Genomic DNA, 11,192 nt, shown 5'->3' on the forward strand with positions numbered 1-11,192 from the left:
GAAGACAAAGGCAGTCTGTGTTACAAAAGAAGCCCAAGTCTGAAGACTTAAGAACTGAATGTGCAACTTGCAAGGGAACTGGAGACAATGAAAATCTCGTCAGGTAAGTTGGATGCCATGGCCTTGTCATTAGGGGGTTAAGTTCATATGCATTGTTTTTATATCACAGATAAAATGGGAAAAAAAATCACAGTATAGGGCTTTTCATAATATTTTATTTAGTTGAGGTAGTACTTAAGAAATAGATCCTATCCACTTATTAAATTGCCATACTTGGTTATACTCAGGATTTAGATAGAAATAAAAGCAATGATCTGGATTTTGAACACAAGAGACTTAATTTTCTCTTGACAAGAGAAATTGACAATACTCTGTATAAAGAGGCCACAAAAATAATTTGATCTAAACCCTTTGTACTAAGATTTATTATGTTTTATCTCAAAAGACAAAGTTACTAAGCTTTGTTAGCATATTCTAAAAGTTGAAGCTTATTAGTAATGATGATAAGACAGACTTTTTATTGACAAGTGTTTAATTAGCATTTCTTATTGTTTATCAAAATGAATGTGTTAAATGCTTCTCTCTTATGAAATAAAGAAAGGTGAAAAGGTGGCCTAGATAGATTTTGATTATTTTCTCCTTTTTTGTTTCTTTTGTTTGGTACTTTTATTTTTTAATCAAATGTAATACTAAACTAATCAAGATGCTGCCTAGTGGCTTTTCCTGAGGGTTCAGAGAAAGCTAATTTTAGCCATTGACCTCTTTGGCTGAAATGAAGAAATTGCTTAAAGACTGGATGAGTTGGGGGGAGTGGGTAAGTCAACAAAAAGAAAGCTCATTTAAAAAAAAAAAAAGGTATCTGTCTTTTAAATGAAAGTGGCACAAAGGCTCTTCTTATATTATGGTAAAGGAGCCCTTTCTGATTTCTTTCAAAGTTGTCTTTCGGTAAAGCTCTATTAAATGAATGTGGAAACAGGAAACATTTCAAAAAGAATAAACGTAAAATGATAAAACAAACATATTGTATGATTTTAAGTGTTTTCTTTAAAAATGATATTTATTTAGAACATTAAGAATATAACTTGAATTAAGAATATATTAGGTTGTTATGATGTGTTTTTCTATGCAAAAATGCATCATGGCTTTTCCCGACAACCCAATATATTTGTTTTAATTCCTCAAAGGCACGCAGTTTCAAATTGATGAGTCTTTTTTTTTTTTTCTTTTTTAATTGTCTTTGAGAAAGATGGTTGAAAGTCAAAGTTCTAGTGGAGAAATACAAGTGCTTCCACAAAGTTAAGAAGGTTAATAACATTTGGCCAATATTTTTTGAAGTAGCTCATGCAAAATATGTGAGCTTTAGTGAGGTCATTCAATTTTAGGATAAAGTAGCTCCAAGTTCAGTTGATATACATGAGGAGTTCTGGCTGCAAGATAATTTTTTGAAGTATGTCAAAAACAAAATTCCAAGCATAAGCATAATATAATGACATACATAAAACAGTAAAAATAAACAAACAAAAGAAAGAAAGAATCTTAAATAATGAACAAAATTCAATCCAACGGAGTTCTTTTCAGGCTGGAACTAAAAATTATGATTAATTTGAAACAGTAGTTAAAAATTTAGAAAGCTTGTGATCCTCTTTTTAATTATTTGAACCTATCTTTTTATTATTTTGAGATACTAGATATATTCATGCTTTTTTGCTGTATGTTTTTACCACGGTTTTTGTTTTATACAATTTTTGTTATGTTTTTGAAATAAAGAACCTAGGAAATGAATATTATTTTTATTACAAAATCATAATTATTATAAGTCATTTTCAACCCACATATTTCAGGGTTTTTTTTTTTTTTTGAACTACAGATATCTTCTAATTTTGATAAGGTTTTTGAGTAGTTTTATTCTTCCTTATTTCATTAGTTTCTGTTATAAAATTTTCATTTCTGATTTCATCATTATAATAAACTAGTGTCTGGAAGTTTGTGAAAGTCTTCTGGACAGTAAAGATACTATTATTATTCAAGAAATGATGAATATATGAAGTTCCCATTCTTGATTTTGCTTTCTTAAGATTTTCTACAAAGGTTGTAATGGGGTAATGAAGAAGAAATAAGGTATTTCATAAATATTATATATTAGTATTTTTGAAGGCAAGATAAGCTGGATATTAATTAATGCCATAAAATGTATTATGGATATAATGTGATATTTCTTTTAAAAATTGCATTCACTTTAAGCACTATCACTCTTAAATTTAAAAATAATTTTATGTATAATTTTATATATTTAATAAAAATAATCTTATAAGTAATATCTGCCATTTTCCCTAAACAACTTGTACATTTCGGAATTGGCACTGTTATTGTTTGAAACCCTACCCCAAATCAGCACTTTCATGATAACCTTACATCTCAAATATTATGTATACATGCCTTTTTTTTTTTAAACTTTAATTTTAAGGTATTTTAATAAGGTTTTATTTTCTCCAAAGATATATTTCAATGCTTGGTCAAAGCTAAATTAAGCTTATTGTGTATATCTATTAAGTCTCTTATAAAATTAAACTTCTTGGTTTGTAATTAATAATTTTTTATTGAATCTACTGTGCTTATTTTCTCCAGTTCCTTTGAACTAATGTACATGACTCCCTAGAACCTGCTCTTTAGCAGTTGTTACTTTGAAACCACACTTCTCTATGTAATTCAGGCTATATAGAAAATTTCCTCTTATTTTCCTTGAATTTTCAGTTATTTGTATGTGTTTATATGTGAACTTATGTGTACCATGTCTTTTATATCATTGGCAAATTGTATGTAGTTTACCAGTAAACTATAATTCATAGATTCTAAATGTCATTTTCTGTTTTGTCTGTAAGTTTTTCTTAGGTCTTTGGGAAGTAACTTAGCATTTATGTGCCTTAGTTTTCCCCTCTGCTGTAAATAATACTTATCGTACTGTACTCCATTAGGTTCTTTGTGAATAATTGCCAACTGATAGTAAAACTCCTTCTATATAAAATATCAGGACAATACAGTGTGTGTATATGTATATACATACTTATATATATACATATACATTTAAGTAAGGGTCACAATTGGTAACATGTTTCCAGTAATAATAAATACTTATTTTTTTACCTCTCAGAATATACATGACCTGTTTTTGTATCCAATTATTTCTAGAATACAGGGTGCATAAAGGAGTTTGGGGTCTATGGTGCAGTGGTTATGTGTTGTTCTGGGGAAGCTGTATCCCACATGGCAACTGTGGTTCAAATCCCCAGCTCAGTCAGCCCCAGATGTACCAGGCAGACACATGAGTGCCCAAGATGCAAGGGACTGGAGGGCTGTAGGAAGAGGAAATGTGGTGTGACCAGAGCCTTTGGATGGTGCTCCTTTCTTTCTTTCTCTCATTCGCACATGCTCATGCAGGCTGTCTATCATGAACAAAGGAAAACAAATGAAAACAGAATAAGAAAAGAAATTTGAATTATCATTATATTCTCTAAAATGATTAGACTGACTTATTTTCTCTGGACTTGGGAAATACAAAAATTATTGAGATCTTAGTGAGAAAGATGGTTTATTACCGTATAGAATTTAAAAATGTTTCATTTTTGTCACCTTATTTTAAAATTTTAATGAAAAATTACCTGAGTTTTCAATTAAAAGTATATTTCTTTGCAAGTAGATCGTGATGTAGCAGTAAAACATGATGTCCTGTGAGACTGACTTACGTGGGAAGATTCTGGGTTTACAGAGACCTCCTTGAGTATGCCAGCTTATAGGTACCTCTGAATTGGAGCTGGCTGAGGTTGGGCATGGATTGAAGTGTCAAGACCCTGTTGGGGTTTGGTCTTTCTCTCTGCTTCTCTCCCTCATAGAATAAATAAAAGTTTTAAAATTCATATACATATATTTCTTAATGTTATTTAGTGCATTTTAAATGCTGAAGGGCAAATTGAGACTGTCTTGGAATCGTGAAATCTTTTTAGAAATTCATCTGTTTGCGATAAGTATTCTTTGTTAGAGGTGGCCATGGGCCCATTCATTAATACCTAGTTTATTTTTGTTCCCACCATTCCTAGCACATTTAATACTATATAAATTATTAGTAAATGAATGATAAATGCTTGATAAATAAAATGAACTCAACTCCATCTGAGTAATGACTCAGTTATTATTTAGCTGTTAATAAAAACTTTTACTATTAAAACTTAACCCTATATCAAATTAAATCAATATAAATTTATTAAAATATATAAAATTATTAAAAATACAAAATATTTGATGAAGATATTTAAAAAGTTTAAGGAGACAGAATTGCTTTTATGCCACTAGAACATAATGTTAGTCTCTCTCTCTTTTTTATTTTTTTTCTGTGAATTACTTAAGGAAATAGGAACCAAGCTGTCAAGTTTGGAATAAGATCAAGACTTTATGTTTATTTATTTATTTTTAAATTAGGTTTTAGCCATAGAATGCATGAGCTCACAAGAGAAAGAAAGAGAAATAGTGAGAGGGAAAGTGAGATATCACCTCGGGGGGGGGGCAGGACACAATTTGTTCTTGCGTTGCGATTTTGGGCACACACGCACATGTGCCCACCACGAGTTTCAAGCCACCAGGTTGAAACCATGTAGATGTCTAGCACCTTAATTACCATGTAATCTGCTGGCCACAAGATCAAGCTTTTAAACTCAAATTTCACCTTAAGATATAAGATCGATGTGATTCATTTTATTACATAATGAGAGATAAGTAAGGTAAAAAAGGTTTCCTTAAACAAGAACTCTTGAATCCATACATCTTCTTAGAGAATCTTTAATTTTATCTTGTGCTGTGGTCATTATTCAGAAGCATTGCAGGAACGATCAAGCTATTTTATTTTATAGCTAATTCTGCACCATTAAATGCTTGCCAAATTTTCTTCCTTATTTGAGTATTATAGCAGATTATGTAGGTATGGAAACATTTTGGTTACAAGGTTAGGATGTCAAATTGGTCTCTAAACAAAGTTGCTAGAACTTTTATTTATTTCTTTTTTAAACATTTGGCTTCTGAATGCTTCCCTCTCAAAAATTAAATTTTATTGTATATTTCTTAGGAAAAATAGCAAGAATTCATAAAGAATTTATATATATATATATATTAGGCTTTTATTTCAAATATTTTTCTCTCTGATTATTCTGAGTTTTTATTTTTAATTATTTTTCTGTTCCTAGTAGTGTGGGAGCTTGTAGACTGCCTAAGTCATAGTTAAAGATGTTTTCTCCCACTGATTTGATGAGACTGGGAGTAAAGTTAAAACTGGTTATAACTTTAGTTTTATTTTCATAAAACTTCAGGATCATTAAAATGGATTATTTTAAATTACCTAAAAAAATTAATTTTGCAAGTTAGCAGATAGTGTAGTGGTTACATCACTGGACTCCCTCAAAGCCAACTAACTGCAGTTTGATTCCTGGACCTGGTGGCTTGAAACTCATGCCAGAAGTGTGTCCGTGTGTGCCCAAGATTTTCTGGGAGGAGAATGGAGGAGAAGGAATCCTGGTGTGGCCATTCTTCCTAGGAGGATGATTTTCTGTCTCTCTCTCTCTCTCCCAGCCTGGCAAGCGCACATGCCCTAAGGCAAAAACCTCTAAACAAGAAAAAAGGTTTGGTTTTGTCTCTTTTAAGAACAGTTGGAGAGCCAACAGGTTGCATAGTGGGTTAAGGCACAGAATTGCCACATGGCTGACTGTGGTTTGAGTCCTGGACCTGACAGCTTGAAAATTACACTGGGTACATAATCATGTGTACCCAAAATTCCAAGAGAATGAAGGAGAAAGATTGGGGTGTGGCCATGCCCCCTAGGGAATGATTTCTCACCTTTCCTCTCTCTGTCTCTCTCTTAGGAGCATAAATGTCCTATAGTAAAAACCTTAAAAAAAAAAAAAAAGATGGATTGTATATGATAGATTTCTTAAACGAGTTATTTTTATTAGAGACTTGCTAAATTAATGTCTCGTGCAATGTATCATATAGTAATCATTCCTATTGGTGATAAAACTTGCCTGTTTATATAGAACTTTTATAATTGTAAAGTGATGATACAAATGCATATTATTTATATACTTATATTTTAAAATAATTTGTCATAAATTTCAAGTGCATTGAAAATAGATATTTCTTATACAAGGAGATTTTTGGATAAGCTATCTCTTTTCTTTACATCTACCAACAATTTCTGTTATTTTGTTGTTGTTGATTTTGTTTGTTTTTTTCTTGTATCTTTATGTCATTGCTTAATATTGTGCAGTAATTGTTTTTTAAAGGATTGCTACCAGAGGTTAGATTTCTAATATTTCTTTCAGTTAAGTGTGGTGAAGTGTATCCCTTAATGTCACCCTGACTATCTGTGTGATATACTTCTTTCTTCAAACGTGATTACTGTTACCTCAGGTATAGCTGTAGCTTAGCTTTTCTCCTTGAAATGTCTTGAAATTTTGAATGTTGACTTACTCATCTTTGCACATAGTTGTGTGTCTTTGTCACAAGTTACTAAACAAAGAACCCCTCCATAATAGCCAGTGACTTGCACAACAATATGAAGTTCCATTAAGGAATCTTTGAGAAGATATTTAATCTTACTAATTTTTATGTTAGATGTAATATATTAGGTTGTCAGAAGTCATGACATATTTTTCTGTGTTTTTATATGCAAAAATGCATCATGACTTTTCAGACAACCTAGTAAAAGGCAAAGATAAAGTATCATAGCAGGATATCTCTGAAAACATACAAACTTCCTATAATTATAGCCTAATTTGTTCCTTAACTGCTTTAAAGGAAAGAAATTCATTCTAAGTCCATATTGATGAAGCATTAGCAGATACTTGAAATTTTAAACAAAGCAATGTAATTATGGCCTCTTTTAAACTTTGACGATCCTTTTGATTTTTTATATTCACAATACTTTTTGAATTGCAGTTAAAAAAGAAACAGTTGCTTAAGAAAATTCTAATATGATTACCAAACAATACTATCATCTAATACTTAAATTAAAATTCAATAAATTTGGAAATGTTCATTTCTGCTACCTTCCAAAGTGTTTAACATTTTTATGTCTCTATTTAAAGTTCACAAATTTCTCTTTCATTTAGCTAGGTCATTAGCTATTGTCATTTGAACATTTTGATTTTTTAAAAAAAGAAATTACTTTATGGGTAATTTTTAGTTGTGAAAAATTATTATTCTTGAAACTCTGTTCATTTAATTGCATTAATGTTTTAAAAGTATGCTTTCTAATTTTTTTTTTTTTTAATGCTAGAAGGCATAAAAGACAGAGGTAAAACAAGAGAGAGAAAACACTCCTTAGTGGGGCTTACTCACACCTCAATTTTCTTTTCCTTCAGTTCACCTTCCTGTTGTGATCCTAGAAACACGTGTGTCCCTCACATGTTTTTCTGACCACTTGGTCCAGGACTTGAACCCTGCTGGCCATGTGAGATCTGACATGCTCTGCACAATGCGTAACCACTGTGCTGTGGGGCTGACCCTCATAAGCTAAACTTTTTAATTGAATAAGCTTTAATAACAGAAATAAGACTCTGTAAGAATGCCAATATTTAATACATGAATTGTGCTAGAATAACTATGTAAAGAAAACTTTATGAGCAGTGTTTAGTTAAGGTATTTTTTCATTTCCTTTTATCCAAAAGATGAATCAGAAACTAAAGCAAATGCTACAGATATTTAAACAGTTGTAATACGTTAGCCATGTTCATTATATATACATATATACAAACATATAAATATATATTTTATATATATAATAAATATGTTTCGTTTTTATTTTATTTAGTTTTAAAAATTTGCCAGAGTGCGTATGCTCACCGGAGAGTAACAGAGGGAGAAAGTGAGAAAGCACCCTCCCCACCATGGGGAATGGCCAAACTGTAATCCCTTCTCCTCTATCTTTCCTTTCAGGATTTTAGGTGCACATACATACACGCACACATGTTACATGTCCAGTGTGTTTCTGAAGTCACCATTTTGTTTTGTTTTGTTTTGTTTTAATTCTTTTTTTCCCCCCTTTTTTTGAGAGGTTTTCGCTATAGGGTGCATGCGCTCACCAGAAGGACAGAGAGAGACAGAAAGCGAGAAATCACCCTACAGGGGAGATGGAGGCACGCCTCAATCCCTTCTCCTCCATTCTCCTCTTGGAATCTTGGGCACACACGCACACACGCCTGGTGTGAGTTTAAGTCACCGGGTCCAGGACTTGAACTGCGGTCGACTACATGGGAGTCCAGCGACATTGCCATTACGCTAACTGCTAGTCCCGAAGCCCCTGTTTTTAAAGGTGGTCTCACTGTTGCTATCTTGCTGCCTCAGCCTCCAGGGTGAGAGTACAGGCGAATGCTACCACATCCAGTTCTTTTTTGTAATTAAAAATGTGTATTATTTATTAATTCATTAATTTATTTTAATCAACAGAGGGAGTGTGCACTTGAAAAAAGGTAAGAAAGCACCTCCCAGTAGAAGCAAAGTCATACCTAGATTATTTATCTTATGATTTGCCATCCTTTCAGGATTTGGGACATGTACACATGGCACCTGATGTGTTGTTTTTTATTTTTGTTTTTGTTTTAAACCTCTGGGGCCATGATTTGAACTGTGATCAGCCCTGTGGGATCAGGCACCCTAAGGACAGGGCTTAACCTCTGTGCTTCGGGTCTCCCCCCAAGCTTTTTTTTTTTTTAAGAGTGATTTTTGTTTTTTTTTTGTCATAGGGCACATGTGCTTACCTGAGAGACAGAGGCTAGAAATCAACCCCTGGGAAGATAGCCATGTTGCAATCCCTTCTCCTCCATTTTCCTCTTGGGATTTTGGGAACATATGCACATGTGCCCAGCGTGAGTTTTAAGTTTTCAGGTTTGTGAATCGAACCATGGTTGACTACATGGGAATCAGGCAGTGTAGCCATTACATCTTCTGCTTGTCCTGCCAAGTTCTTTTTTTTCTTTTTTTTTTTTGGAGAGGTTTTTGCTATACGGCGCATGTGCTCGCCAGACAGACAGAGAGAGACAGAGAGATAGAAAGCGAGAAATCACCCCCTAGGGAGGATGGCCACGCCGCAATCCCTTCTCCATTCTCCTTTTGGGATCCTGGAAATGCACGCACACGCGCCCGGCGTGAGTTTAAGCCACCGGGTCTGGGCCTCGAAACACGGTCGACTGACTATGTGGGAGTCCAGTGACATAGCCATTACGCTAACTGCTGGTCCTGCCAAGTTCTTTTAAATATGTGTTGTTGTTGTGTTGCCTAAGCAAGCCTCTATCTTGTGATGCTCTGCTGCAGACTTCTTGGATGTGTGGGGGTTTCAGGTATGTGCCACCATGTCTAGCCTTTTGTTAGGACCAGAAATTGAACCCAGGCCTCCCTTGAGGTACCAGTCTGTGGAACTTTTACTTCTTAGCAGCCTGTGCCATCTGCAATCTGGTCTGATATAGTTTTAAAAATAGATATTTTGTTGAACTACGATCTTAGTAATTTAGATCTAACATAACAAAATATGGTAAACAAACAAACAGCTGTACCTCTATAAAAGCTTTATCGTGTGTCTTTTAAAGTTTTAAAATCCAGACTATGTAAACTAAAAAGAGTACTAATGGTTCAAATTTCCTGAAGTTGTAAATTGTGAAGTTATGATGAGATAAATATAAACATTAGTTTTATGGAAATATTGTTTCCATTTATCAAAATTTATTTTATGATCTCATCCTGTAGTTCTGTACCTTTTTTGTCTTAGCATTATTTTTATCTATTTGCTCAAGCTTAAAATGCACAGAAAGTAGTTTCAACATTGCCAACCACAACCAATGGAAAAAGTTCAGTAGTTTGGATTTCCTTTTTTTAGGGGATGAGGCAACAGTTACATATAATAAAATGCATAGTATTTTATTGTATGATAGGCTACAATAATTGTTATATGATATTTGTTATATGAATACACTGGTGAATTTTTTGACAAAAGCATGCACACGTGGGAACCAGCAGTTAGCGTAATGGCTATGTCGCCGGACTCCCACGTAGTCGACCGCGGTTCGTGTCCCGGACCCAGTGGCTTAAAACTCACACCGGGCGCGTGCGCGTGCATGCCCAAGATCCCAAGGGGAGAATGGAGGAGAAGGGATTGCGGTGTGACCATCCCCCCTGGGGTTGATTTCTCGCTTTCTGTCTCTGTGTCTCTCTCTGTCTATCTGGCAAGCGCACGCGCCCTATAGCGAAAACCTCTCAAAAAAAAAAAAAAAACATGCACACACATATCCCCCATTCCCAACAAGAACATTTTCATGGCTCCCAGAGAGCTCAAAGGCAACTACTCTTTTTTCACTATAGATTGTTTTTGTCTTGTTTCAAATAAATGGCATTTTTAATGTATGTTTGATTTTAACTATTTAATGGAAATTTACGGAAATTCTTCTGTAGTTTTATTTGTATTATCCTAGTAAATAATGATGTTGATCTTATGGTGTGCTCACTTGCTTTTGATTTGTCTTTCTTCATGAACTAATTCTCTTTTGCAAAATGACATTTTAAAATATTGAGGTGTTTAGGGTTGGGTTGTAGAATTTTTATTTATGTAGTTATTTTTGAGAGATTTTTGCTATAGGGTGCGTGCGTTTGTAGGAGAGACAGAGAGGGAGAAAGCGAGAAATTATGCCCCTCCCCCAGGGGTGTGTGACCAAACTGCAGCCCCTTCCCCTCCATTCTCCTCTTGGGATTTTGGGCATGTATACATATGCACCCAGTGTGAGTTTCAATCTGTGGATCTGGCACTTGAACCACAGTTGGCCACATGGGAGTCTAGCACCATAAACACTATGCCTCTTGCTGGTCCCAAGATGTTGAATTTTTAATAAATTCTGGTTTAAATATTTTTTCTTTCTTTAAGTATTCTTAAGTTGATTTTTTTCCCATAAGAGAGAAAGCAAGAGTGTGAGTCAGCCTGGTAGCCCAGTTGGTAGCAAATTGAACTGGAGTTCTGGAAGCCACAGGGCTGACTGTAAATTCAGATTTTTAAGTAATCTTGAAAATACTCTGGAAATTGATGTGCATATTCAAGATCCTGAAAAACTGGAGGGCTGGAGGTTGGGGATTGTGCCGTTATCATGCCCTGTTGTAGACCCTTCTCTCTTTCC

At 34.0% G+C, this 11,192-nt stretch overlaps 1 protein-coding gene across 1 annotated transcript in view; it reads left to right on the forward strand.

The window, feature by feature from the left end:
- The window catches only part of PHF14 (PHD finger protein 14), a 185,003-nt gene that overhangs the window by 67,764 nt on the left and 106,047 nt on the right, over window positions 1-11,192 (forward strand). Inside the window, exon 13 of the mRNA XM_027765746.1 lies at window positions 1-103. This exon is cut by the window's left edge and continues 1 nt beyond it. Coding sequence (XP_027621547.1) covers window positions 1-103 — 103 coding nt within the window. The remainder of the gene's footprint in view (window positions 104-11,192) is intronic.

This window comes from Tupaia chinensis, unplaced genomic scaffold, assembly GCF_000334495.1.
Source record: "Tupaia chinensis unplaced genomic scaffold, TupChi_1.0 Scaffold139677_1, whole genome shotgun sequence".
Taxonomy (NCBI): Eukaryota; Metazoa; Chordata; class Mammalia; order Scandentia; family Tupaiidae; genus Tupaia; species Tupaia belangeri.